The sequence below is a fragment of the Jaculus jaculus genome, chromosome 8 (genome assembly GCF_020740685.1).
Source record: "Jaculus jaculus isolate mJacJac1 chromosome 8, mJacJac1.mat.Y.cur, whole genome shotgun sequence".
NCBI lineage: Eukaryota > Metazoa > Chordata > Mammalia > Rodentia > Dipodidae > Jaculus > Jaculus jaculus.
This window is the reverse complement of record NC_059109.1, coordinates 94,790,852-94,818,680: the sequence shown is the minus strand read 5'-3', so window position 1 is coordinate 94,818,680 and position 27,829 is coordinate 94,790,852. Positions and strand designations below refer to the sequence as shown.

At 41.4% G+C, this 27,829-nt stretch overlaps 1 protein-coding gene across 11 annotated transcripts in view; it reads left to right on the top strand.

Moving 5' to 3' along the window:
• The window catches only part of Tasp1 (taspase 1), a 314,575-nt gene that overhangs the window by 24,559 nt on the left and 262,187 nt on the right, over positions 1–27,829 (top strand). For 9 of the 11 annotated variants that reach the window (XM_045157512.1, XM_045157513.1, XM_045157519.1 and 6 more), the window contains exons 3-4: positions 2,816–2,883; positions 13,028–13,096. In XM_045157512.1, the coding sequence (XP_045013447.1) occupies positions 2,816–2,883; positions 13,028–13,096 (137 nt within the window). Of the gene's footprint in view, positions 1–2,815; positions 2,884–13,027; positions 13,097–22,539; positions 22,777–27,829 lie in introns of those variants that run through there. The other 2 variants (XM_045157520.1, XM_045157518.1) reach the window with 2 other exon arrangements.

The window sequence follows — 27,829 nt, the reverse complement described above, 5'->3', positions numbered from 1 at the left end:
GAAAATTTTCTAGTAACAGTCTATTGCTTCTGGGTGTGCCATTGTCCAAAATTATGTTTTTTAATGTATTTTTATTTATTTATTTGAGAGAGAAAGAGGAAGATAGAAAGAGAGAATGGGCATGCCAGGGCCTCTACCCACTGCAAAACAAGTCCAGATACATGTGCCCCTTGCGCATCTGGCTTATGTAGGTCCTGGGGAATTGAACTGTGGTTCTTAGGCTTCACAGGCAGATGCCTTAACTGCTAAGCCATTTCCCTATCCCTGACTTGCCTTATGAAACTCATGTCTTGTCTGGTTATTAACCATTGGCTACAGGTAAAGTAGAGAACTTGGGAAGTCCTATAGAATCTAGTCCAAAAGGATCTAAAAAACTGAAAATACAATAGTTTTAATTTTTTTCTTTGTCTCTTTCAGTTCCTTTCCCCTCCTGTTCTCTCCCCTTTCCATCCTTTTTACAGGTAATTTAACCCAGGGTGTTGTGTATGCTAGGCAAGTTCCCTACCACAGAGCTACATCACCAGCTCTTGGCTTTTATTTTGCATTAATTAATTAATTTGTTAATTTATTTTTGAGGCAGGGGCTTACTATGTATCCCAGGCTGGCCTAGAACTCACTGTGTAGCTTAGGCTGGCCTGAACTCATGGTACTTCTGTGTTAGTCTTGTGCCTGGCTCTTTGGGTTTTCTTTCTTTCTTCCCTTTCCTCTCCTTCTCCCTCCCCTCCCCCCTCTTTTTTTCCATCTTTCTTTTTTTTTTTTTTTTTCCAGGTGGGGTCTCACTCTAGCTCAGGATGACCTGGATTTCACTATGTAATGTCAAGGTTGTCCTTGAACTCTTTTTTTTTTTTTTTTTTGGTTTTTGAGGTAGGGTCTCACTCTGGCCTCTGGCTCAGGCTGACCTGGAATTCACTATGTAGTCTCAGGGTGGCCTCGAACTCTTGGCGATCCTCCTACCTCTGCCTCCCGAGTGCTGGGATTAAAGGTGTGCACCACCATGCCCGGCTCTGTCCTTGAACTCTTGGTGGTCCTCCTACCTCTGCTTTCTAAGTGCTGGGATTAAAGGTTTGTGCCATCAAGTCTTGCTCTTTTTTTTTTTTTTTTTTTAAACGTAAATAACTGCTGGAGGTAAGGACTCACTATAGCCCATGCTGAGCTGGAGCTCACTCAATAGCCTCAGGCTGGACTTGAATCCTCTTATCTCAGCCTTCTGAATGCTGGAACTAAATGTGTGTGCTTCCATGCCAAACTTTAAACATTTTACCAATAACCTCTGTATGTATACACAGTGATCTTTCTTTTTAAAATATTTTATTTATGATGGGGGTCAGGCAGACAAGATAGTAGGTATGTATGGGCACTCCAGAGCCGCCTCCTTCTGCAAACAAGCTCTAGACACATGCACCACTTTGTACATCTGGCTTTATGTGAGTACTGGGGAAATGAACCCTGGGCTACCTGGCTTTGCAGCCAAGTACCTTTAACTGCAGAGCCATCTCTTTTTTATTTTTTTATTTTTTTTATTTGAGAGCGACAGACACAGAGAGAAAGACAGATAAAGGGAGAGAGAGAGAATGGGCGCGCCAGGGCTTCCAGCCTCTGCAAATGAACTCCAGACGCGTGCACCTCCTTGTGCATCTGGCTAACGTGGGACCTGGGGAACTGAGCCTCGAACTGGGGTCCTTAGGCTTCACAGGCAAGCGCTTAACCGCTAAACCATCTCTCCAGCCCAGAGCCATCTCTTTAGCCCACCTTCACCCTCCTCTCTCTCTCTCTTTCTTTCTTTCTTTCTTCTTCTTCCCTCTCCCTCCTCTTTCATTTTTACTTTCTCTTCTCCCTCTTTGTCTCCCTTTCTTTCTTTTAGTTTTTTCTTTTTCTTTGTCTTTCTTTCCTCTCATTTTCTGTCCTCCCTCTCTTGCTTCTTCTCTCCTGCTGTTCTCTCTTCCTCCTTCCCTCCCACCCATCTTAGATTGTCCTCAGATTGTCCTCAAACCTGTGATCCTCCTGTCTTGCCTCAGAGTGCAGAATTTACAGGTGTAATCTGACTTTTCTTTTTCCTTCTTTTCCTTTCCTCCTCCCCTCCTTTTTTTTAAAAAAAAAAATTTGTTCATTTTTCTTTATTTGAGAGTGACAGAGAGAGAAAGAGGCAGAGAGAGAGAGAGAATGGACATGCCAGGGCCTCCAGCTACTGCAAACAAACTCCAGATGCGTGCATCCCTTATGCATCTGGCTAACGTGGGTCCTGGGGAATTGAGCCTTGAACCGGGGTCCTTAGGCTTCATAGGCAAGCGCTTAACCGCTAAGCCATCTCTCTGCAGCCCTCTCCTCCCCTCCTTTTCTCCTCTCTTTTCTCTTTCTCTTCTTTTTATTTTTATTTTTTTATTTTTGTTTTTTCAAGGTGGGGTCTCACTCTAGCTCAGGCTGACCTGGAATTCACTATGTAGTCTCAGGGTGGCATTGAACTCATGGCAACCCTCCTACCTCTGCCTCCCGTGTGCTGGGATTACAAGATGTGCGCCCCCATGCCTGACTTCTCCTTTATGTTTTAAAGGTTATACTCTTGTATCCTCTCTCCCCCACCTTCATTCTGCTGAGAACCCTCTTAATGAGGTTATTGGTATTCAATGTGGGATTATGAAGGCCCCAGTCAGCCTCTGTTGGGAGACTGTGCCCCAGGCATGACCTTAAATTGTTAGACTTAAAAAATTCTACACAGTTAAGACACTGGGTTTGTATCAGTTTGTGTGCAATGCTTATCTAGGCACAGTCTCTGATAGTGTAATGGTAACTACACTTAGTTCTGATTTTTCTATTACAGGTGCAGGTTATCATTCTGAATCCAAAGCCAAAGAATATAAGCATGTATGCAAACGAGCTTGTCAGAAGGTATGAACAAAATACATGTGATTTTTGGGACATTAAACAGCTTTAGCTTGAAATTACATTTTTGTTTGTTTGTTTGTTTGGTTTTTCGAGGTAGGGACTTCCTCTAGCCCAGGTTGACCTGGAATTCACTATTAGTCTCAGGGTGGTTTTGAACTCACAATGATCCTCCTACCACTGTTTCCTAAGTGCTGGGATTAAAGGCATGTACCACCATGCCTGGCTTGAAATTACATTTATTTATTTATTTATTTATTTATTTATTTATTTATTTATTTATTTATTTATTTATTTGAGAGCGACAGACACAGAGAGAAAGACAGATAGAGGGAGAGAGAGAGAATGGGCGCGCCAGGGCTTCCAGCCTCTGCAAATGAACTCCAGACGTGTGCGCCCCCTTGTGCATCTGGCTAACGTGGGACCTGGGGAACCGAGCCTCGAACCGGGGTCCTTAGGCTTCACAGGCAAGCGCTTAACCGCTAAGCCATCTCTCCAGCCCTTGAAATTACATTTTTGTGTGTATGGTGTGTGTGCATGTGTGTGAATGACTGTGTGTAGGTGTGTATGCATGTATGTGGAAGCCATTGGGTATCTTCCTTGATCAGTCTCTTATCGTACTGAGGCATGGTCTTTGACTTGAGCCCAGACCTCATCTCTTCAGGTGGTCTACGGAGTCAGCTTGTCCCAGGGATCTGTCTTCACCCCCAGTGAGCTGGGATTACAGGTAGGCCACCACACTGCTGGCATTTACAAGGATGCTGGGAATCAAAACTGTAGTCCTCACACAATGGCAAGCGCTTTACCAACTGAGCCATCTCTCCGCTCTTGAGATCAGTTTTCCCGTTTCATCTGTAGGGTAGGCTTTGGAGGATGAAAGTTGGTTTGCTTATATTTGTGGACCCTGAGTCCTCATTTTGCTTTGTTCTGTTTTTAATTCTGCAAATGTTGCTTAGCTTTTTCTTTTCCTGCCTCAGATTGAAGTCTATATTTTTGGAATTGTGGGCACACAATTAAGTCTTTTTAAATGCTTCCAAAGGGATTGAATTCTATAGACGGGTAGGAAAAACTGCTCTTTCAAAGGCAGCCAGTGTGCTTCGTTAAAGGGAAGAAAGATCATGAAAAAATGAAAATGGGTGCTTTTCTTAGATTGGTGTGCCCTTTATTTTATCATGCAGTATGTGTCATGGGATGGGCATTGTCATTTCAAGTCTGGCTTTGCCCTTCTTAGTTGTGCTTTTGTTTCTCTTTGCCTTTTGAGGTTTTTCTAAATTGTCAAATATTTAATGAGGGGTGCAGGAATAGACTCAGAAGAAATAATGTTTTATTTTGATCCTAACTGTTGAGTCTATAGGCAGACTTTCTATTACTTTTTATGCAACTGGAGCATTAATTACCTGTTGCCTATCAGGTAACTGGCTCCCTTTATTTGTATTTCCATGCCATTTAAATGCAGATTATACTTTATTTGAGATTTAAGCTCTTCTTATGCATAAATTCCCATAACTTGAGAGTACTTTGTTGTAGGGATTTATTTTTTTGCTATAGTAATAAAGTCAAATGCTCCATAAGATTTTACTGTTTTTAATTTTTTTTTTTCAAGGTAGGGTTTCACTGTAGTCCAGACTGACCTGGATGGAATTCACTGTGTAGTCTTTGGGTAGACTTGACTTCATGGTGATCCTCCTAAGTATTGTCTCCCAAGTATTGAGATTAAAGGCGTGTATCACCATGCATGGCTCTGGTTTGAATTTTTTAAATCATTCTACTAAGTATGAAATCTTTTAATTACCTGAAAAGAAATCCTCCCCCCCCTTTTTTTTTTTAAATTTATTTATTTATTTATTTATTTATTTGAGAGTGACAGACACAGAGAGAAAGACAGATAGAGGGAGAGAGAGAGAATGGGCGTGCCAGGGCTTCCACCTCTGCAAACGAACTATAGATGCATGCGCCCCATTGTGCATCTGGCTAACGTGGGACCTGGGGAACTGAGCCTCGAACCCTCCCCCCCTTTTTTAAAAAAAATTTTTATTAACATTTTCCATGATTATATAATATATCCCATGGTAATTCCCTCCCTTTTTTTTTTTTTTTTTTTGCTGTAGGGTTTCGCTTAGCACCATGTAGTCTCAGGGTGGTCTCAAACTCATGGCGATTCTCCTGCCTCTTGCCTCACAAGTGCTGGGATTGAAGATGTGTGCCACCACACCTGGCCAAGAAATCCTTTTTTTTTAAAAAAAAAATATATATATATATAACTCTAGTCCTAGAAATTAATTATACTTTGACTTATTTGCCTCCTCAATCTATATAATGCATTAGCTTTTTTATTTTTATTTTTTTCTGAGGTAGGGTTTCACTCTAGCTCAGGCTGACCTGGAATTTACTGTGTAGTCTCAAGGTGGCCTCAAATTCATGGCGATCCTCCTGGCTCTAATTATACTTTTAAAAAACTAATACATTGGCTGGGCGTGGTGGCACACACCTTTAATCCCAGCACTGGGGAGGCAGAGGTAGGAAGTCTTACCTCATGAAACAAAAACCAACAAAACAAAAAAGTATAGTTAGGGAACTGGGGAGATGGCCCAGTGACTAAAGATACTTGCTTGCAAAGCTGGCCATCCTGGCTTTGATTCCCCAGTACCCATGAAAACCCAAATGAATGAAGTTTTGCATGTGACTGGAGTTTGAATGCAGCGGCCAGAAGCCCTTTCCTTTCCTCATCCTTTCTCTCGCAAATAAATAAAAAATGTGTAATTAGAAATACATTGTTAGTTTTTGAGTTTTCTCTTTGTTAATTAAATTTCAGTTTGTTTATTTTTATTTATTTTTATGTATGTGTGTATGTTCATGTGTTCCTGTGTGAATATGTATATGTGGCACAACATGTGTGTGGAGGTCAGAGGACAACTTTTGGGTTGGTGTTTGCCTATTCCCATTTGAGGCAGAGTTTCTTGCTCTGGATTCTCATTCTTCTGTTGTTTGCTGGGCTTGCTTTGAGTGTCCAGGAAATTCTCCTGTCTCTTCTTTACATCTTGCCCTCTTTGCAGGTTAATGGGATTACAGAAGCTCACCATAGTTTTTTTTTCTTTTTTTCAAGGTAGGGTTTCACTCTAGCCCAGGCTGACCTGGATTTCACCATGGAGTCTCAGGGTGGCCTCGAACTCCCAGCGATCCTCCTACCTCTGCCTCCCAAATGCTGGGATTAAAGGCGTGTGCCACAATGCCCGGCTTCTCCATACTTTTTTATGTAGAGTTTGGAGATTGAACTCATGTACGCAGTTTGAGCAGTGAAGGCGTTATCAAAAACAATGAGCTCCCTATTTATTTTTATTTTTTTTGGCAAGGTAGGGTCTTGCTCTAGCCCAGGTTGACTTGGAATTCACTATGTAGTCTTAGGGTAGCCTTGAACTCACAGTGATGCTCCTACCTCTGCCTACTGAGTGCTGGGATTAAAGGCATGCATTTCCACGCCTGGCTCTACATGTTAGTTTTTTTAAAATTTATTTTATTTTACTTATTTATTTGAGAGAAAAAGAGAGGATAGAGATAGAGAATGGGCACGCCTGGTCCACTAGCCCAGCAAATGAATTCCAGACACATGGGCCCCCTAGTGTTTCTGGCTTACATGGGTACTGGGGAATTGAGCCTGAGTTCTTAGGCTTTGCAGGCAAGCCCTTAACCACTAACCCCTCTCTCCAGCCTTGAATTTCAGTTTTTTAAAAAATTTTTAATTTAAGCCAGGTGTGGTGGCGCACGCCTTTAATCCCAGTACTTGGGAAGCAGAGGTAGGAGGGATTGCTGTTTGAGGCTACCCTAAGACTACATAGTGAATTCCAGGTCAGTCTGGGTTAGAGTGAGTTTCTACCTTGAAAAACCAAAGAAAAAGAAATTCTTAATTTATTTATTTGCGAGGAGAGAGAGGAGAGGAGAAAGTATTTGTGTGTGTGTGTGTGTGTGCGCGCGCGCACGTGCACGTGTGTGTGAGAGAGAGATGTTGAGAGAGGGAAAGAGGGAGAGAGAGAGTGAGAGTGTGTGTGTGCATGATGTTGAGGCCTCTTGTTTCTGTAAATGAACTCAAGACGCATATGCCACTTTGTGCTTCTGGCTTTATGTGGATACTGGGGAACTGAACCAGGGCCAGAAGATTTTGCAAGCAAGTATCTTTAACTGCTGAGCAATCTCCTTAGCCCCTAAATTTCAGTTTCAGTAGTTTTATTTATAAACCATTTTTTTTCTGAACTTATATCCAAGAAAGCAATGTAGTTTTTATAAATGTTTCCTCCTTGTAGTTTATATTACTAAAGAATATGATTGATTTTGATGTAAAATACAGTATGAAGGATATTTTTGTCAAATGAGCACTCAGTCTTATGAACTAATTACAGTCCAACCATCTCATCCTCCTGAGGGCTAGGATTTCAGGTGTATTCTACTCTGCTTGGCTTTATCTGAGGATCCTGACACTCCTCTGTGACATACAGACACTAACTTTTTATCTTTTTCCTTTTGATTTTCAAGGTAGGGTCTCACTAAAGTGAGACCAGGCTGACCTGGAATTCACTATGTGGTCTCAGGCTGGCCTCAAACTCATGGCTATCCTCCTACCTCTGCCTCCCAAGTGCTAGGATTAAAGGCATGCACCACCATGCTGGGCTTAGACACTGACTTTTTGAAAAAAGATTTATTTATTTATTTGCAAGCAGAGGAAGGGGGGGGGGGACGCGTGAGAGGGAGAGGGGAGAGGGAGGAGAGAGACCATGGACAGAATGGGCAATCCAAGGGCCTCCAGCTGCTGTAAACAAATTCCAATTGCATGTGTCTCTTGTGCATCTGGCTTTACGTGGGTACTGGGGAATTGAACTGGGTCATTAGGCTTTACAGGCAAGTGCATTAACTGCTGACAGAGAGAGGGAGAGAGAGATAATGGGTGTACCAGGGCCTCTAGGCACTTCAAATGAACTCCAGATATGTGCACCCCCTTGTGCATCTGGCTGATGTGGGTCCTGGGGAATTGAACCTGTGTCCGTTGGCTTTGCAGGCAAACGCCTTAACCGCTAAGCCATCCCTCCAGCCCCATACACTAACTTTTTAAAGTAGGTGTGGATGCTGAGAGTAGAAATAGTGAGAGGAAGTGCTGGAGAGATGGTTTAGTGGTTGAGGCACTTGCCTGTGAAGCCTAAGGACCCAGGTTCAACTCCTCAGCACCCACAGAAGCCAGATGCACAATGTGGTGCATGTGCCGGGAGTTCGTTTGCCATGGTGAGTGGCCCTGGCATGCCCACTCATTCCCCCTCCCCCTCCCCTCTTTGACTTTTTCTCTCTCTGTCTCTTTCAACTAAAAGAAAATATTAAAAAAAGAAGCAGTGAGAGGAGAAATGTCTTAGTCTGAGATGCACTTGTTTGTATAAAATATCAGATAACTGAATTCATACCATTTCTGTGGCTGTTTTGAATTGCCCTGTGATGCGCGAAGCCCTTTCACTTACTAAATTTCTTTCACCTTGCATTTAACAGATTTGTCATCTATTTATCTTCATTTATTTGTGTTTATATATGTGTGTATGTGCACACCAGAGCCTCTTGCCACTGTAAACAAATGCCGGATGCTTGATAGGGGCTTTGTGTCTGGCATACATGGGAGAGTTGGAAATTAAACCCAGGTTGGCAGGCTTTGCAAGCATGAGCCTTTAACTGCTGAACCATCTCCCTAGCCCCTTCATCTTGCATTTAGTGGCCAACTTTTGTTTTGTATGGAAGCGTAGTATGCGTATTGTTTCTGTAGTATATATGTGTGTATGTAAGACCCCCAAAACGAGGACCCCACGCTCTGCCCGGATATGGCGACACCCCAGATCACTCACGAGAAGCGATCTTGATGCAAAGTACAAGAGGATTTTATTCCAAGCGCTCTGGGGCCCACAGTCGTACACCGCACAGGGGTAGAGGACTGCAGAGGCCCGAATGCAGGAATGGGACAGTTTTTATAGGGTTTCTAACAAAGCCTGTGCATTAGACCAATCATTTTTTTAATATCAGGAGCCTGCGGGGTGTGAGCCAGTCAGTTTGTGCCACCCCATAGTTTCTAAGCCAGTTAGTTTAATTTGTTCAAGCCCCTCGTGGACCAATCATTCTCTTATGACCTTGGTGGTCAGCATTTGCGCAGGTCCTTGGGTGGGAGTAGCAGAGTGTGGTATCAGTCTCCTATGACCTTGGAGGTCAGCATTTGTGCAGGTCCTTAGGTGGGGGTAGCAGAGTGTGGTATCAGCCTCCTATGACCTTGGTGGTCTGAGGCAGGCTGCTACAGCTTATGGTGCGAGCTACTAAGGCTTACAGTGTGGGCTATTAAGGCTTATGGTGCAGGCTACTTACAGAAACCAAATAAGTGGTTCACTTTATTACTTATTTCCCATCCTTGAGGGCTATCTCATGCCCTTTTTACCTAGTTTTATATTAGGAGCGGGCTCTGATATAATGAGAAGAGGGATTCTTTACTTGCTTTCAGCAGAGAGTAAAGCCTGGAGTTTGAGGTATGCAGGGGCCCGCTTAAGCTCCCTTTGGAGTGTGATAGTATTTCTGGGCTTCTGAATTCTTGGGCCTTTCATGTACAGGTATGTGTGCCTTGTGCACATGCATGTGAAGATCAGAGGATGACATCAGGCATCCTTTCCTATCATTCTGCCATTTTATTTCCTTGTGATAGTGTCTTCATTGAATCTGAAGTTTGCTGTTTGACTAGTGAGCCTCTCTGCTCTACTGCAGTTTCTGCTCCCCTCAGCACTAGGGTTATGAGCATGGGTGTCTACTATGCTCAATTTTTTAAGTGGTTGCTGGGATTGAACTTAAGTCCTTACTCTTTTTTTAATTTTAATTTTAAAAAATTATTTTTTATTTGAGACAGAGAAAGGGGAGAGAGAAAGAGGGAGAGAGAGTGAATGGGCATGCCAGGGCCTCTAGACACTGCAAATGAATTCAGATGCATGCACCACCTTGTGCATCTGACTTATGTGGGACCTGGAGAATTGAACCTGGTTCTTTAGGCTTCTCAAGCAAGCACCTTAAACCGCTAAGCCATCTCCCCAACTCGTCCCCACTTTTTTTTTTTTTTTTTTTGATGCATGGTCTCACTCTAGCCCAGGCTGACCTGGGATTTCCAGGGTGGCCTCTGCCTCCCTAATGTTTAGTGATTAAAGGCACCAGTATGCTCCTCTTTCAGGTCCTCATTCTTTTTTTTTTTTTTTTTTAATTTGAGAGCGATGGACACAGAGAGAAAGACAGATAGAGGGAGAGAGAGAATGGGCGTGCCAGGGCTTCCAGCCTCTGCAAACGAACTCCAGACGGGTGCACCCCCTTGTGCATCTGGCTAACGTGGGACCTGGGGAACCGAGCCTCGAACCAGGGTCCTTAGGCTTCATAGGCAAGTGCTTAACCGCTAAGCCATCTCTCCAGCCCTCAGGTCTTCATTCTTATGCAGAAAACCCTTACTGGTTGAACCATCTCACCATCCCTGGTGGCTAGCTTTTATTCATTGTTTTAACTTGGATAATATTAGCAGCTATATCATAGATTGATCTGTGTATCAAACACTGCTTGCCTTAAATCTGTATAGTTTATGGACATAGTGACCACTTTTTTTTTTGTTAACTCTAAACATCTAATTTTTTTTGACATTTTATTTTTTTTTAATTAAAAATTTTTATTAACATTTTCCATGATTATAAAATATATCCCATGGTAATTCCCTCCCTCCCCACCCCCACACTTTCCCATTTGAAATTCCATTCTCCATCATATTACCTCCCCATTACAATCATTGTAATTACATATATACAATATCAACCTATTAAGTATTCTCCTCCCTTCCTTTCTCTACCCTTTATGTCTCCTTTTTACCTTACTGGCCTATGCTACTAAGTATTTTCATTCTCACACAGAAGCCCAGTCATCTGTAGCTAGGATCCACATATGAGAGAGAACATGTGGCGCTTGGCTTTCTGGGCCTGGGTTACCTCACTTAGTATAATCCTTTCCAGGTCCATCCATTTTTCTGCAAATTTCATAACTTCATTTTTCTTTAGCGCTGAGTAGAACTCCATTGTATAAATGTGCCACATCTTCATTATCCATTCATCTGTTGAGGGACATCTAGGCTGGTTCCATTTCCCAGCTATTATAAATTGAGCAGCAATAAACATGGTTGAGCATGTACTTCTAAGGAAATGAGATGAGTCCTTTGGATATATGCCTAGGAGTGCTATAGCTGGGTCATATGGTAGATCAATATTTAGCTGTTTTAGGAACCTCCACACTGTTTTCCACAATGGCTGGACCAGATTGCATTCCCACCAGCAGTGTAGAAGGGTTCCTGTTTTTCCACATCCCCGCCAACATTTATGATCATTTGTTTTCATGATGGTGGCCAATCTCACAGGAGTGAGATGGAATCTCAATGTAGTTTTAATCTGCATTTCCCTGATGACTAGTGACATAGAACATTTGTTTAGATGCTTATATGCCATTCGTATTTCTTCCTTTGAGAACTCTCTATTTAGCTCCATAGCCCATTTTTTGATTGGCTTGTTTGATCCCTTATTATTTAACTTTTTGAGTTCTTTGTATATCCTAGATATTAATCCTCTATCACAAATATAGCTGGCAAAGATTTTTTCCCATTCTGTGGGTTGCCTCTTTGCTTTTTTCACTGTGTCCTTTGCAGTGCAAAATCTTTGTAATTTCATGAGGTCCCAGTGATTAATCTGTGGTTTTATTGCCTGAGCAATTGGGGTTGTATTCGGAAAGTCTTTGCCAAGACCAATATGTTGAAGGGTTTCCCCTACTTTTTCCTCTAGCAGTTTCAGAGTTTCCGGTCTGATGTTAAGGTCTTTAATCCATTTGGACTTAATTCTTGTGCATGGCGAGAGAGAAGAATCTATTTTCATCCTTCTGCAGATATATATCCAGTTTTCAAAACACCATTTGCTGAAGAGGCTGTCTCTTCTCCAATGAGTATTTTTGGCATTTTTATCGAATATCAGGTGGCTATAGCTACTTGGGCTTACATCTGGGTCCTCTATTCTGTTCCACTGATCTACATGTCTGGTTTTGTGCCAGTACCATGCTGTTTTTGTTACTATGGCTCTGTAGTATAGGTTAAAATCAGGTATGGTGATACCACCAGCCTTATTTTTGTTGCTCAGTATTATTTTAGATATTCGAGGTTTTTTGTGATTCCAAATGAATTTTTGTATTGTTTTTTCTATTTCCATGAAGAAAGCCTTTGGAATTTTGATAGGGATTGCATTAAATGTGTACATTGCTTTAGGTAAGATTGCCATTTTCACAATATTGATTCTTCCAATCCAGTAACAAGGGCTGTTTCTCCACTTTCTAGTGTCTTCTGCAATTTCTCGCATGAGTGTCTTAAAGTTCTCATTGTAGAGATTCTTTACTTCCTTGGTTAGGTTTATTCCAAGGTACCTTATTTTTTTTGATGCAATTGTGAACGGGAGTGATTCTCTGGTTTCATCCTCTGTGTGTTTGTTGTTAGCATATATGAAGGCTACTGATTTCTGTGTGTTTATTTTGTATCCTGCTACATGTCTGTAGGTTTTGATCAGCTCTAACAGTTTGCTAGTAGAGTCTTTAGGGTCCTTTATGTATAGAATCATGTCATCTGCAAATAATGATAACTTGATCTCTTCCTTTCCAATTTGTATCCCTTTTATGTGTGTCTCTTGCCTTATTGCTATGGCTAAGACTTCCAAAACTATATTAAATAAAAGTGGGGACAGTGGACACCCTTGTCTTGTTCCTGATTTTAGTGGAAAAACTTCCAGTTTTTCCCCATTTAGTAATATGTTGGCTGTAGGCTTGTCATAAATGGCCTTTATTATATTGAGATATGTTCCTTCTATTCCCAGTCTCTGTAGGACTTTTATCATGAAGGGATGTTGGATTTTGTCAAATGCTTTCTCTGCATCTAATGGGATGATCATGTGATTTTTGTCCTTCAACCCATTTATGTAATGTATTACATTTATAGATTTGCGTATAAACATCTAATTTTTAAAAAGCCTTTGGAAAGTTGATGGGGATGCTTGAGTAGCTGTGGTTTTATAATGAATCATGTCCACCCTTATTTTCTCAGGCAATTGAAAAGCTGCAAGCTGGTGCTCTTGCCACAGATGCCGTGACTGCAGCTCTGGTGGAACTCGAGGTATTCTTGCCGCTGTTTGTTTATTTAAAATAAAGTATGGTCTTTGTTCTTAAATGGAATGAAACTGCTGAGTTATTCAATCACAAATTATATAACCATTGTTTCCCAGCAGTATTAACAAAGTGATGAAGAGGGCTATGATATTGTTAGGTTATTTTCATTGGGGGCTTTACTGAGTAATTTAAAAGTTGATCGATTTGTTTTTTTCTGCCTCTTTTGTGGAATTCATTGGTGAAAATGTTAATAGTGACTCTGTATATATGTATAATGTATATAAAAACATTAAAGTTGGAAAATAATGCATATTTATATGGTATAAGTATATAGTTAAGTATATAAATATTTAAAAATTGGAGTTTTTCTCCAAGATTTTATACTTATTTTTATGTATTTATTTGAGAGAGAGGTAGATAGATAGGAAGAGTAAGAATGTACATGCCAGGGCCTTCAGCCACTGCAAACGAACTCCAGTTGCATTTGCTGCCTTATGCATCTGACTTACGTGGATCCTGGGGAATCGAACTGGGGTCCCTCGGCTTTGCAGGCAAATATCTTAACCACTAAGCCATCTCTCTAGTCCTTGAATGTTTTTGTTTGTGGATTTTAAGATTAAACACTTAACATTTTTGGTGGATACTACAAGCAAGTGGTTCTAGTTTTCTTTTTCTTTTTTTTTTAATTTTTACTTATTTGAGAGTGACAGAGAGAGAGAGAAAGAGGCAGATAGAGAGAGAATGGGTGCACCAGGGTCTCCAGCCACTGTAAACCGAGCTCCCTTTTGTATCTGGCTAATGTGGGTCCTGGAAAATCCAGCCTCGAACTGGGGTCCTCAGGCTTCACAGGCAAGTGTTGAACCGCTAAGCCATCTCTCCAGCCCTGATTCTACTTTTCTAGAAGTGTCTTACATGGGAAAACAAATTTTACCACAAGCATAATGGGGATATATCCTGAAGCTCTATATTGTGAAGTTCCCTTGTTCCAGTGGAATTAAAAAAGTTTTTTTCTGACAATTTTATTAGAGACAGAAGGGAGAAAGAGAGAGAAAGAGAAAGAGAAAGAAAATGGGCATGCCAGGGCCTCTAGCCAATGCAAATGAACTCCAGAGGCATAGGTCACCATGTGCATTTGGCTTATGTGGGAACAGGAGAATCAAACGTGGGTCCTTAGGCTTCATAGGCAAGTGCCTTAACCGCTAAGCTATCTCTTCTGAATTGATCATGGACATTGAGGAACTGCAGGGGGGAGACTATTAGGTTTGTTGTACATTGTATTTTATGGTGAGGGTTTTCTGTTATCTAAATGTGGTTGATGCTTTTCGAAGACTGAAATGTGGAGAAAATGGATTTGTTCTAGTGAGTTTTTTATAGACAAGTATCTTTCTGGACAAGAGGACTACATAGAGTATAAAGTAAGGCATGAACATAAACAACAAGTATAAAGGAGGAGGTGAGAGTTAAAGTAAACATTCCCAAGTTGACAGATTGTGGGCCTTTGGTTAGCCTCATGTGAGGGCATTGGTCAAATGTCTTTCCTTGGGGATATTGCTCAGAAGTTGTTTATAAGTCCCAGCCATGTTTTCTGTATATCCTCCCTTGTTTAATTATAGATTTTAAAAAAATTATATATTTGCAAGAGAGAGAGAATGGGTACACTAGGGCCTCTAGCCACTGCAAAAGAACTCCATATGTATCAGCTGCATGTACCACCTTGTGCATCTGGATTATGTGGGTACTGGGGAATCAAACATGGCACGGTTCCTTAGGCTTCACAGGCAAGCACCTTAACTGCTACTCCATCTCTCCCGCCCAAGATATGTAGCGTAGGCTGACCTGGAATTCACTATGTACTCTAAGGGAGATCTTGAATGGTGATCCTTCTACATCTGCCTCCTGAGTATTGGGATTAAAGGTGTGCACCACCATGGCGCCTGAAGATGTGTTCTTTTGATCATTACTCTGTAAATTTTAATCTCTCTTATTAATATCTACAGCTTCATTACTAATGTAGTGAAGGCAGCTGAACATGTAGTTCTATTGAAGTTTGGCCTCTGTGACATATGATATTGGGATTTGTGGTACTTTCCTATAGTCCTGTTGTGAGTGATGTATCTGATACCTGCTCTACCAGTTCATTAGCCATGTTTCCTTGGGTATGTCAGAACCTGCCCTTGACTCAGTTTCTCCATTTATAATTGGACAATTTTGTTTCATAAATTTATGTAGATCAGTGGAACAGAATAGAGGACCCAGATGTAAGCCCAAGTAGCTATAGCCACCTGATATTTGATAAAAATGCCAAAAATACTCATTGGAGAAGAGACAGCCTCTTCAGCAAATGGTGTTTTGAAAACTGGATAAATATCTGCAGAAGGATGAAAATAGATTCTTCTCTCTCGCCATGCACAAGAATTAAGTCCAAATGGATTAAAGACCTTAACATCAGACCGGGAACTTTGAAACTGCTAGAGGAAAAAGTAGGGGAAACCCTTCAACATATTGGTCTTGGCACGTCACTAGTATCAGGGAAATGCAGATTAAAACTACATTGAGATTCCATCTCACTCCTGTGAGATTGGCCACCATCATGAAAACAAATGATCATAAATGTTGGCGGGGATGTGGAAAAAAAGGAACCCTTCTGCACTGCTGGTGGGAATGCAATCTGGTCCAGCCATTGTGGAAAGCAGTGTGGAGGTTCCTAAACCAGCTAAAGATTGATCTACCATATGACCCAGCTATAGCACTCCTAGGCATATATCCAAAGGACTCATCTCATTTCCTTAGAAGTACATGCTCAACCATGTTTATTGCTGCTCAATTTATAATAGCTGGGAAATGGAACCAGCCTAGATGTCCCTCAACAGATGAGTGGATAATGAAGATGTGGTACATTTATACAATGGAGTTCTACTCAGTGGTAAAGAAAAATGAAGTTATGAAATTTGCAGAAAAATGGATGGACCTGGAAAGTATTATACTAAGTGAGGTAACCCAGGCCCAGAAAGCCAAGCGCCACATGTTCTCTCTCATATGTGGATCCTAGCTAGAGATGACTGGGCTTCTGTGTGAGAATGAAAATACTTAGTAGCAGAGGCCAGTAAGTTGAAAAGGAGACATAAAGGGAAGAGAAAGGAAGGGAGGAGGATACTTAATAAGTTGATATTGTATATATGTAATTACAATGATTGTAATGGGGAGGTAATATGATGGAGAATGGAATTTCAAATGGGAATGTGTGGGGGTGGGGAGGGAGGGAATTACCATGGGATATATTTTATAATCATGGAAAATGTTAATAAAAATTAAAAAAACAAAAAAAAAAGAAGATTGAGTTAATATGTGCTAATCACGGACAGTGTTGTGTGTTTCATAATAAGTACCCTGTAGCTAGAGAAGTTTTTACTGCTATGTGGTGGTTGATAAATGATGAGTAAGAGGAAAATATTTATATTAACTTATTGAAAATTTTGAACTGTCATGGGTTGCTACATTGTGGCTTAAAGGAGAAAAGTAACAAGAAAGAAGGTTGATGTACTTCCTGCCAAATGTTACCTTTACTCAAAACCATACTACTTTCCTTTGTACAGAAGATGGAATTGACTGTCAGTTCATGGAGTCAGTGTAAGTCTGGGGACAAACATTAGTGAATAGATGGGGCATATGCTATAATGGCAACTATGAATGAAAATTGAGTAAAATTAAGTATTTTATTTTATTTTATTTTTTATTTGTTTTTTGGTTTTTTGAGGTAGTGTCTCACTGTAGCCCAGGCTGACCTGGAATTCACTATGGAGTCTCAGGGTGGCCTCGAACTCACAATCCTCCCACCTCTGCCTCCTGAGTGCTGGGATTAAAGACGTGCACCACCACGCCCAGCAAAATTAAGTATTTTAAAAATCTTAGTGTAATTTTTAATTTTCTCAAATTATACATACTTCATGTTGAATATTTGATTTTATTTCCACATTTGAAGGAATTACTTATTGAAACTTAAAAATGCATTTTGGGAGCTGAATATGATGGCACATGACTATAACTCCAGGACTCAGGAGGCTAAAACAGGAAGATCACAGGTTTGGGGCCAGCCTGGGTTACGTAGTGAGACCTGTCACAGCAGCAAGCCCCCCAAGGAGCAATAAGAACATTCTGGAATAATGAGCTACTCATGAATAGGTAGACTTTAGAGTTTTGAATGTTGATCTTGGTTTTTGAGAATGTGGTTATGATTTAAAAAATAATCTTAAAAATATTTATTTATTTTGAGAGAGAGAGAGAGAGAATGAATGATTGAATGAATGAATGGTTGTACCATGGCCTCCTGCTGCAAATGAACTCTAGACACATGTGCGACTTTGTGCATCTGGCTTTATTTGTGTACTGGGAAATCAAACCTAGGCTGTCAGGCTTTGGAAGCAAGTTCATTTAACCATCAAGCCATCTTTCCAGCCCCTAAGTAGTAATTATTTGTGATTAGAATAACATAGGATACTGACGTGAGTGAGTTTTAGTATGCTTTCAATGTTTGATTATTAAGTTTGGGCAGAATTCTTTTAATTTTGGGGGTAGTTTCATTTTTCTTCCAAATTTGACAATTTTAGCTCATGCTATTAACTCCATTCAAGATGCTGAAGTAGGATTATTGCCCTGAGTTAGTGGCCAGACTCAGCTATAGGGTAAGTTCTAAGTCAGCCTAGTCTACAGTGAGACCCTGCCTCAAAAAAACAAAACAACCCAAAAACAAACAAAAAACCCCACATAATTTCTAACATGTATATGATGTATTTTAATTATACTTCAGTTTCTTTTCTTGTCCCTTTCTCACTCCCACTTTCATGTCTTTTTGGGGGGTGGGGAGGGTTATCTAATGAGTAATTAGAGCTGTTTAAAAGAACATCTAAAAGGGATTAGCTATAGAAGCATGGGCAAGTTATCAGTGACTACTGAAGAAAATGCCTTCCCCCTACCCCAGTAACCATTAAGTGCCATAGATCCCTTGGGTGAGGTAAGGCTTCTAAGCTGTCAACTTACTACAGATCTTCAGAGGGAGACTTGTGCACCTTTTCCTTCTCCAGGATAGAATGTTGATTGGCCCAGTCAGAGAAAACATTCCTATTTCTCCGGTTGTTACCTTTTTGTACCCCTTCTTCTTTGATGTTCTCTGAGCTTTTGGAGTGGGGCTGATATAGATAGATGTCCCATATAGGGCTAGACATTTAATAGTCAGTGTTTTGGCCAATTATGAGTTTCTGCAATAACCACAACCCCAAAAGAAGCAAAACCATCACTACATAAAGAAGCTTCTCTGATCAAACCTGCATTAATCTGTAGGTATAATTTGACTATTTAGAAGATAGTTTGGTGGATATAACATATCCACTTAGCAAAATGATGGTCATAGGCTCTCCCCAAAATGTGACCAGGTTCACATTTCCTCCTATGGAGCAGACCTCAAATCCAATCAGAAAATTGTTGGTTAGAGCCGGGCATGGTGGTGCACACCTTTAATCCCAGCACTCGGGAGGCAGAGGTAGGAGGATCACCGTGAGTTCAAGGCCACCCTGAGACTACAGAGTTAATTCCAGGTCAGCCTGGACCAGAGTGAGACCCTACCTCAAAAAAAAAAAAAAGGAAAATTGTTGGTTAAAGGTAGGAGTCTTGACCTGGGCGTGGTGGTGTAAGCCTTTAATCCCAGCGCTCAGGAGGCAGAGGTAGGAGGATTGCCATGAGTTCAAGGCTACCCTGAGACTACATAGTGAATTCCAGGTTAGCCTGAGCTTAGAGTGAGACCCTACCTTGAAAAATCTGTGTGTGTGTGTTTGTGTGTCTGTGTGTGTATGCAAGGAGAGAGAGAAAATGAGAGAGAGAGAGAGAGAGAGAGAGAGGGGGAATGGGCATGCCAAGGCCTCTTGCTACTGAGATGAGCTGCAGATGTACACACCACTTTACATGAGTACTGGAGAACTGAACCTAGGTGTCTGTCAGGCATTGTAAGCAAGTTCTTTTAACCACTGAGCCATTTCTTCAGACCTGATTTGCTTTGTTTTGTTTTGTTTTTTTCTTTTTCAGACAGATTTCTGCTATGTAGCCTAGGCTGACCAGGAACTTGTGATGTTCTTCCCTCACGCAAAGCAAAGGACCCAGGTTAGACTCCTTAGGATCCACATTAGCCAGATGCACAAGAGGATACATGTGTCTGGAGTTCGTTTGCAGTGGTTGGAGGCCCTGGTGTATCCATTCTCTCTCTCTCTTTTTCTGTCAAATAAATAACTAAAAATAAAATATTTAAAAGATAGGATCTGGGCTGGAGAGATGGCTTAGCGGTTGAGCGCTTGCCTGTGAAGCCTAAGGACCCCAGTTTGAGGCTCGATTCCCCAGGACCCATGTTAGCCAGATGAACAATGGGGTGCACGTGTCTGGAGTTCGTTTGCAGTGGCTGGAGGCCCTGGCGTGCCCATTCTCTCTCTCTCTCTGCCTTTCTCTCTGTGTCTGTCACTCTCAAATAAATAAATAAATGAACAAAAAAAAAATTAAAAAAAGATAGGAACTCATGTAGCCTAGGCTGGTTTTGATTTGTAACCAAGTTCCTCAATAAAGAAATTCTTATCAGAGGCTGTACCACATGAAATGTGCAAAGTAGTCTAGTACTGGTATTGTATTGCTAAGCCTGGCCTTGAACTACTGCTTCAGTCTTCCAAGTGCCAGGATTACATGCATATTCCACCATGTCTCAGCACTTGGGAGGCAGAGGTAGGAGGATTGCCATGAATTCAAGGCCACCCTGAGTGAATTCTAGGTCCACCTGAGCTAGTGAGACCCTACCTTGAAAAACCAAAATTTTTTTTTTTATAAAAAAAGGAAGAAAAAGCTGACTTGGGGCCTGAGAAGATGGCTCAGCAGTTAAACGTATTTGCTTGTAAAGCCTGCCGGCCCAGGATCAGTTCCCCACTGACTTAAAGCCAGACAGGCATTCAATAGTAGTGGTAAGATCCTGGCTTACCCACACACAGTTAGACACACACACAGAAATAAAATAAGCCTAATTAATCTCGGAGGCTTTTTTTCTTTTTTTTTTTTGTTTTTTCGAGGTAGGGTCTCACTCTAGCCCAGGCTGACCTGGAATTCACTATGGTGTCTCAGGGTGGCCTCGAACTCACGGCGATCTTCCTACCTCTGCCTCCCAAGTGCTGGGATTAAAGGTGTGTGCCACCACGCCCGGCTTTCCCCCCCCCCCCAAGGTGCAGTCTCACTCTGGCCCAGGCTAACCTGGAACTCACTGTGTAGTCTCAAGGTGGCCTTGAACTCACAGCGTTCCTCCTATCTCTGCCTCTTGAGTGCTGGGATTAAAGGTGTGCACCACTATGCCAGGCTCTGGGAGAGGTTTTGAATGTTTCGTAACCTTTGAGGGATTTTAGTTAGCTCATTTTGCAACTGGCTAATATGGTAGGTAGAATTCTGTGTATTAAGGAAAATGATAAGGACTAGCTTTAAAATTTTATGTAGTGAAAAGCAAGTGACACAATTCTTTTTTTTTTAATTTATTGAGAGAGAGAAAGGCAAATATATATAGAGAGAATGGGTATGCCAGGACCTATTGCCACTGCAAATGAATTCCAGATACATGTGCCACCTTGTGCATCTGGCTTACGTGGGTATTGGGTAATTGAACCTGGGTCTTTTGGCTTTGCTGGCAAGGGTTCTAATCACTAAGCAATCTCTCCAGCCCCATAGTAGGTTCTTTTGTTCAGAGTGTTTGGTTTGGTGAAGGATGTTTGTTCCTGTTGAGGCATCTACTTAATATGTCTGAATTCCTGGGTTTGATTCTCAGTAGTGTAGAAAAACCCAGAGCCAAATCCACTCACCCCTGCAAACAAAACAAAAACCAAAAGTGTTCTGCTGACATTATTGTAAGTGGACCTTGTAGTTCTTTTGCTTAATTTGCTCCATATGGTGAGGAGAGATGATAATTCATGGCTGAAAAAACTTGCCTTGGTGTTTATAGGATAGATCATATTGGACATAGTCCATTGTCTTTGGATCGTTATATAATCCAGTGTATTACTTGTTTATAAAACCCAGGAAAGTTCTTTAAGAAGTAATTTCATATCCAAATGTCTGGTATTTTGGGTTATAGAAAAAAGTAGGTATTTGCATTTCTGTATATTTATTTTATTGTGTAATTATGTATACATTTATCTGTATCTCTACATCCTCTTTTGCTGGAAGCCAGCTCTGCATGTGTCTTTTTAAAGCAGGATCTCCGGAATGTCAGTCACTGTTGAGTAGCTTGTTGGAGGTGGGTCCCAGCCAGACCTGTTCAGTGCCACATTCCCTTCCCTGGAATTTTTATATTTCTGGCTGAAATTGTCTGTATCTTTAGAAGGAATGGAGAAAACACCTAAAACCCATCAATCCATGAAATGCGTGGTGGTCATTGAGCGTGACTTGTTGCTGGCATATGGGAATACCTAGGTCATAAGGGGGCATTGAAGAGGGCTACTATTTTGTTTTTTTCCTCACAAAACCTATGCAAGTTTGCCTGTGGCGGGGAGGGGAGCGGGTTCTTTGAATACAAATGTTTTATTATACCCTGCTTCAGCTGTCTGGGTTTTATTGTAAAAAACAGAGGGTGTCTGATTTAAAGTTAAACATAATTTTTTTAAAAATTTATTTATTTATTTATTTATTTGAGAGCGACAGACACAGAGAGAAAGACAGATAGAGGGAGAGAGAGAGAGAATGGGCGCGCCAGGGCCTCCAGCCTCTGCAAACGAACTCCAGACGCGTGCGCCCCCTTGTGCATCTGGCTAACGTGGGACCTGGGGAACCGAGCCTCGAAGTGGGGTCCTTAGGCTTCACAGGCAAGCGCTTAACCGCTAAGCCATCTCTCCAGCCCAAGTTAAACATTATTAATGTAAATGAGCATCTCTGTTTGCCAGTACATTGTATGTTTGCAGAAACCATGTATTTTATAAGTAGAGGATAGTTGAGTATATCCACAGCTTCTTGTCTCCTTCCCATCTTTTTCCTCACAGATTGCAAAACACATTGAAAAGACAGCTTCTTGCACTTAGTCATGTGCCCATTAGCTATAATGTAGCTAGTGAATATCTTTTTTTTTGTCTGCCACCCTCAACAGCCTCAGTTTCCTCTTCCATTGATAATATCTCTTATTCTTTGTAATAGAGGACAGTCTTAAATATTATATATGTAGTAACAGATTTACTTTTTATTCTTACATTACTCAATGTTCTTATTGCATGGGATTTGAATTTTAACTTTAGATAATCTTTTTTTTTTTTTTTTTAACAATGTCACTAATTATTCCAAAGACTATTTTGCCTGTCTCCTTAGCGGTATTTCCAGGGGTGCTTTAGTATTTCTGTGCATTCCAGCTGTTTATGGAGTCCTTATGTTTCTCTGCATTTTTTTGTTTTATTTTTTGAGGTGTACATACACAGTTACACTTCTTGGAGTTCTTGTGAAGAGGCAAAGAAAATCACCTCTCCCAACAATTTCTACCTTCTGACCCTGGGACTGGGTCCTGAAGATCTGTATGCAGCTGAGAGCAGCTTGCTTGCTTGTTCTGCTGTTAGCACACTGGTTTAATTAGAAGATGGGCTGTGGGTGGCCATGTACAGACAAAGAAGCACCAGTCAGCCCAGTTAGCTGGGGACAGTAAAAGTAAGTTCCTTTCTTCTAAAACACATTTTTTTTTTTCAGTACTAATGCTGATTCTTGACTTATCCTGAGGGCAACTTGTAAATTATTGATTGTGTTTACACATTAGGTTCATCTGTTCTTTTAAGACCCTAGGAATGAGAGGTGATTTTTAACAGAAAGTACTTGTTTCTGAAAAGCAGTGGATTTTTAAAAAAATATTTTTATTTATATATTTTCAGTAATATGGTATGTGTGTGTGTTTGTCCATGCATGTGCATATGTGTGCACTTGTGTGTACACTGTGGGGAGCAGAAGAGGATATCAGGTGTCTTTTCATCATTCTTCTACCTTGTTTCCATGAGACTGGGTCTTTAACTGGACCTGGACCTCTTTGTTTCAGCTAGGCTGGCTAATCAGCAAGACCCAGAAATCTTGCTGTCTTTTGCCCCCTCAACACTGGGTTTACAGGTGTAGGTGGCCATGCCTGGCTTTTTATGTGGGTGCTGGTATTGAACTCAGGTCATCATGCTTGTGCAGCAAGCAGTTACTCACTTAGCCATCTCTCTAGCATTGTCCTTTTTTTTTTTTTAAAGAATAAAAAGAAAACTCAGTCATGACATTTTATTTATTTATTTATTTATTTATTTTGGTTTCTCAAGGTAGGGTCTTACTTTAGCTCAGACTGACCTGGAATTCACTCTGTAGTCTCAGAGTGGCCACAAACTCACAGTGATCCTCCTATCTCTGCTGGGATTAAAGGTGTGTGCAGCCACACCCAGCCAGTTACTACATTTTAGATTAACATTACATTATACAAAAACCATGTTTACTTTTGACCAAATGAACAGCATTTAAGATCATGCTTTGCCATCTTTTATTTTGTACTAATGAGAACATTTTCTAGCTATTTCTTTCTGAGCTGTGTGGACTCCATCAGGTATTTCCTGTTGGCTAAATCTGGAAGATTTGTTCTAACAGCAGACTTCCAGTTTCTCAAATTCATATATCTTCACGTGTGAGTTTTTATTTTTCTCTGGGAGTTCTTATTCTTAAGAATATACTACATTTTGAAATTTTGGGTTTGATCTATTTAAAGCAACATATGGCAGAGTGGTAAAGTTGATGGTAATTCCATGTTTTGACTATGTGGAAGCTATTCTATTGGATCTTTGAGTGTAAGTAAATATCTTCTGGTTGTATAGGATATTACATAAAAGGCATTTCATTAGATTTGCTGGCTCTAGAATTTATAATGTTGAGATTTTTGAATCACTGTGTGTGTACTTAAGACATCAGTTTTATAGTCCTACAATTCACTTTTAAAAATACTGCTTTTTTTTTTTTTTTTTTTTTTTGCTTTTGGCAATGAAGGAACTTTTCCTGTGTTCTGCATAACCATAGAGTCATACTGTGATATTTAGATATTTAATGTGAAAGAATAACCCCTCCCTTTTTTTCTTAGTGCTAGGTATCAAATTTATGGCCTCACTTTCAAAAAAATATTTTTACTTTTTCTTTATTTGAGAAAGAGAAATAGGGAGAGAGAGAGCGAGAGTGCGCACGCACCAGCGAGCATGCCAGGGCCTCTAGCTACTGCAAACAAATTCCAGATGCACGTGCCCTCTTGTACATCTGGCTTATGTGGGCCCTGAGGAATTGAACTTGGATCCTTTGGCTTTGCAGGCAAGTGCCTTAATCACTAAGCCATCTCTCCAGCCTGTGCCCTCACTTTCTGGGATAGGCAAGTACTCTACCACTGAGCTTAGTCATCAAGCCCAAAAGACCGCTTTTGAATTATAAGGTTTTGTTTGTTTGTTTGTTTTATTGGGGTTTATGGTCTTGCTCTAGCCCAGGCTGACCAGGAATTAGTATGTAGTCTCAGGTTGGCCTTGAACTCACAGCAATCCTCTTACCACTACCTCCCAAGTGCTGGGATTAAAGGCATGTGACACCATGCCCAGCTTCCTCCTCCTCCTTCCTCTTCCTTCTCCTCCTCCTTTTCCTCTTCCTCCTCTTCTTCCTCTTTTTCCTCCTTCCCTCTTCTTCCTCCTTCACTCTTCCTCCTTCCGTCTCCTTCCCTCTTCTTCTTTTTCTTTCTTCTTTCTTCTAGTAAAGAGGGGAAGTGGAGAGAGAATGGGCACACCAGGTCCTCTAGCCACTGCAAACAAATTCCTGATGTATGCGCTACTTTCTACATGTGGCTTTACATGGGTCCTGGGGAATTGAACTTGGGTTGTTAGGCTTTGCAGGTAAGTGCCTTAATTCTGAGCTATCTCTGTAGCCCGGTTTTTAAAAATTTAATTTATGGGCTGGAGAGATGGCTTAGCAGTTAAGTGCTTGCCTGTGAAGCCTAAGGACCCCTGTTTGAGGTTCCATTCCCTAGGACCCACATTAGCCAGATGCATAGGGGGTGCATGCTTCTGGAGTTCGTTTGCAGTGGCTGGAGGCCCTGGCATGTCTATTCTCTCTTGCTCTATCTGCCTCTTTCTCTCTCTTTGTCTTGCTCTCAAATAAATAAAAAAACATAAACAAAAAATTTTAGTCTTTTATTGACAATTTCATAATTGGAGACAATAACCCATGGTAATTCCTTCCCTCCCCCCACTTTCCCCTTTGGAAACTCCACTCTCCATCATATCTCCTCCCCCTCTAAATCAGTCTCTCTTTTATTTTGATGTCATAATCTTTTCCTCCTATTATGATGGTCTTGTGTAGGTAGTGCCAGGCACTGTGAGGTCATGGATATCCAGGTCATTTTGTGTCTGGAGGAGCATATTGTAAGGAGTCCTACCCTTCCTTTGGCTCTTCCATTCTTTTTGCTACCTCTTCTGCAATGGACCCTGAGCCTTGGAAGATGGGATAGAGGTATTTCAGTGCTGAGCACTCCTGTGTCACTTCTTCTTAGCATCATGGTGCCTTCTGAGTAATCCCAAGATCACTGCCATCTGAAAAGTGAAGCTTCTGTAACCAAAAGTGAGAGTAGCATCAATATATTGGTATGAACTTTAAGAGAAGTGCTTACTGAGCAGTTTGGTGAGCATAGTATATGCATTTAGGCAGACACCAGCAGATGTTACACCCTTAACAAACAGCACAGATTATTTATGCAAGAGTAGGTATTATGACAGCCATTTCCTCTAACAAAGTCACAGTCCCTTAGGATGTGTGTTACCCCACACCCTTAATCCTTTCAACTAGGAGGCTAAGATTTCTGGGTCTGTTGAGTATTCCAAATCAGCTTGTGACCAAGTGAGACCCTTCCCTAACAAACTACAGAAGAGGAAACAAAGACACTATAAATCAGGAAGCAACAAATAACACACCCAAAATATAGCTTACTTAAGAATGGCAAATCCATCCACCCATCAGATTTAACATATATTGTATCCTGACTTGGAAGGTGCAATTAGCACTTCGAATTCAAGCCTGTATACCAGGCTTCTTTGGTGCATTCTGACCTGGTGTAATCTCAGTTACTTTTTGGGAAGGCTTTTGTCTCAATTATGCTACTTTCCTGCTATGGTCCTTCTTTGTTGTGCTGTGGACTCTTGTAGGCTGGCTGGGTCGCTTGGTCCCTGCTGTGATAATCTGTGCTGGGTGCTGTGTAGCTGAGCTCCCTTCCCCAGGTCTCTGGTGCTTGCTGGTGCTTGTGCTGGCGGTGGGAGAGGGGAGGCTGTGGATGGTGGCTGAAGTTTTCCCGCTGCTCCTTGCCATCTTCTTACTCACAAGCCACTCCATTGGTACCAGCAGTCCTCCCTTCACATTTCTTGAGTTTGCCAGCAGGCTGGTGTGAGTGGAGAATCTCCTCACCTGGTTTTTCCTGTGGCTGAGGCTGAGGCTGAGCCTGGCAGCTCTGGCCACGTGGACCTGGTTATGCTGCTGCTGGAGCTGCTTCTGCCTACTTCTGTGGGCTCAGGGTATCTACTACTTCTCTGCTGCAGTTGATAATTTTTTTATTTTTTATTTTTGGTTTTTCAAGGTAGAGTCTCACTCTAGCCCAGGCTGACCTGGTATTCACCACGGAGTCTCAGGGTGGCTTTGAACTCACGGCGATCCTCCCACCTCTGCCTCCCAAGTGCTGGGATTAAAGGCATGTGCCACCATGCCCAGCTAGGAGTTGATAATTTCTTATGCACCTCACTTTTTAGTAGAAGAATGTGTTTTGCTGGTTCTTTTGCTCTTTCCTTCTTTCTTTCCTTCTTTCTTTCCTTCCTTCTTTCCTTCCTTCTTTCCTTCTTTCTTTCCTTCCTTCTTTCCTTCCTTTCTTCTTTCCTTCCGTCCTTCTGTCCTTCCGTCCTTCCGTCCTTCCTTCCGTCCTTCCTTCCGTCCTTCCTTCCGTCCGTCCTTCCTTCCTTCCTTCCTTCCTTCCTTCCTTCCGTCCGTCCGTCCTTCCTTCCGTCCGTCCTTCCTTCCGTCCTTCCTTCCTTCCTTCCTTCCTTCCTTCCTTCCTTCCGTCCTTCCGTCCTTCCGTCCTTCCGTCCTTCCGTCCTTCCGTCCTTCCGTCCTTCCGTCCTTCCATCCTTCCCTTTCTTTTTGGCTCTTTCTCCCCTACGCTGCTTTGGCGTGGTTCCTCCACTGCCACCTTAACTGGAAATACGGAATGCTTTTCTTAGCACAGCACATTTACAATATTTAATGATTTATGTTTCTAATGATTTATGTTTCAGAGTGAGAAACTTACTTATGTTTCCTTCCCCTAGTGTATATGCAAATGGTAATAGCCTTTTGTAATAGGTTTTTTTATTTTTTAAAATAAAAGGAACATAGTTAATAGAGGTTTTAAATGCCGTTGTCCCCCTCCAGTTCTGACCATGTCATATCATGTGTTAGGATAATGCTATAAATTATTGTAACTCTATGGTCTGCTCACTTCTTTTTTTGTATTATTTTATTTTTATTTATTTATTTGACAGAGAATGGGGGGAGAGAGAGTGAGTGAGAGAGAGAGAGAAAGAGACAGACAGACAGATAGACAATGGGCACACCAGGTCCTCCAGCCACTGCAAACGAACTGCAGACATGTGTGCCCCTTGTGCATCTGGCTAATGTGGGTCCTGGGGCATTGAGCCAGGGT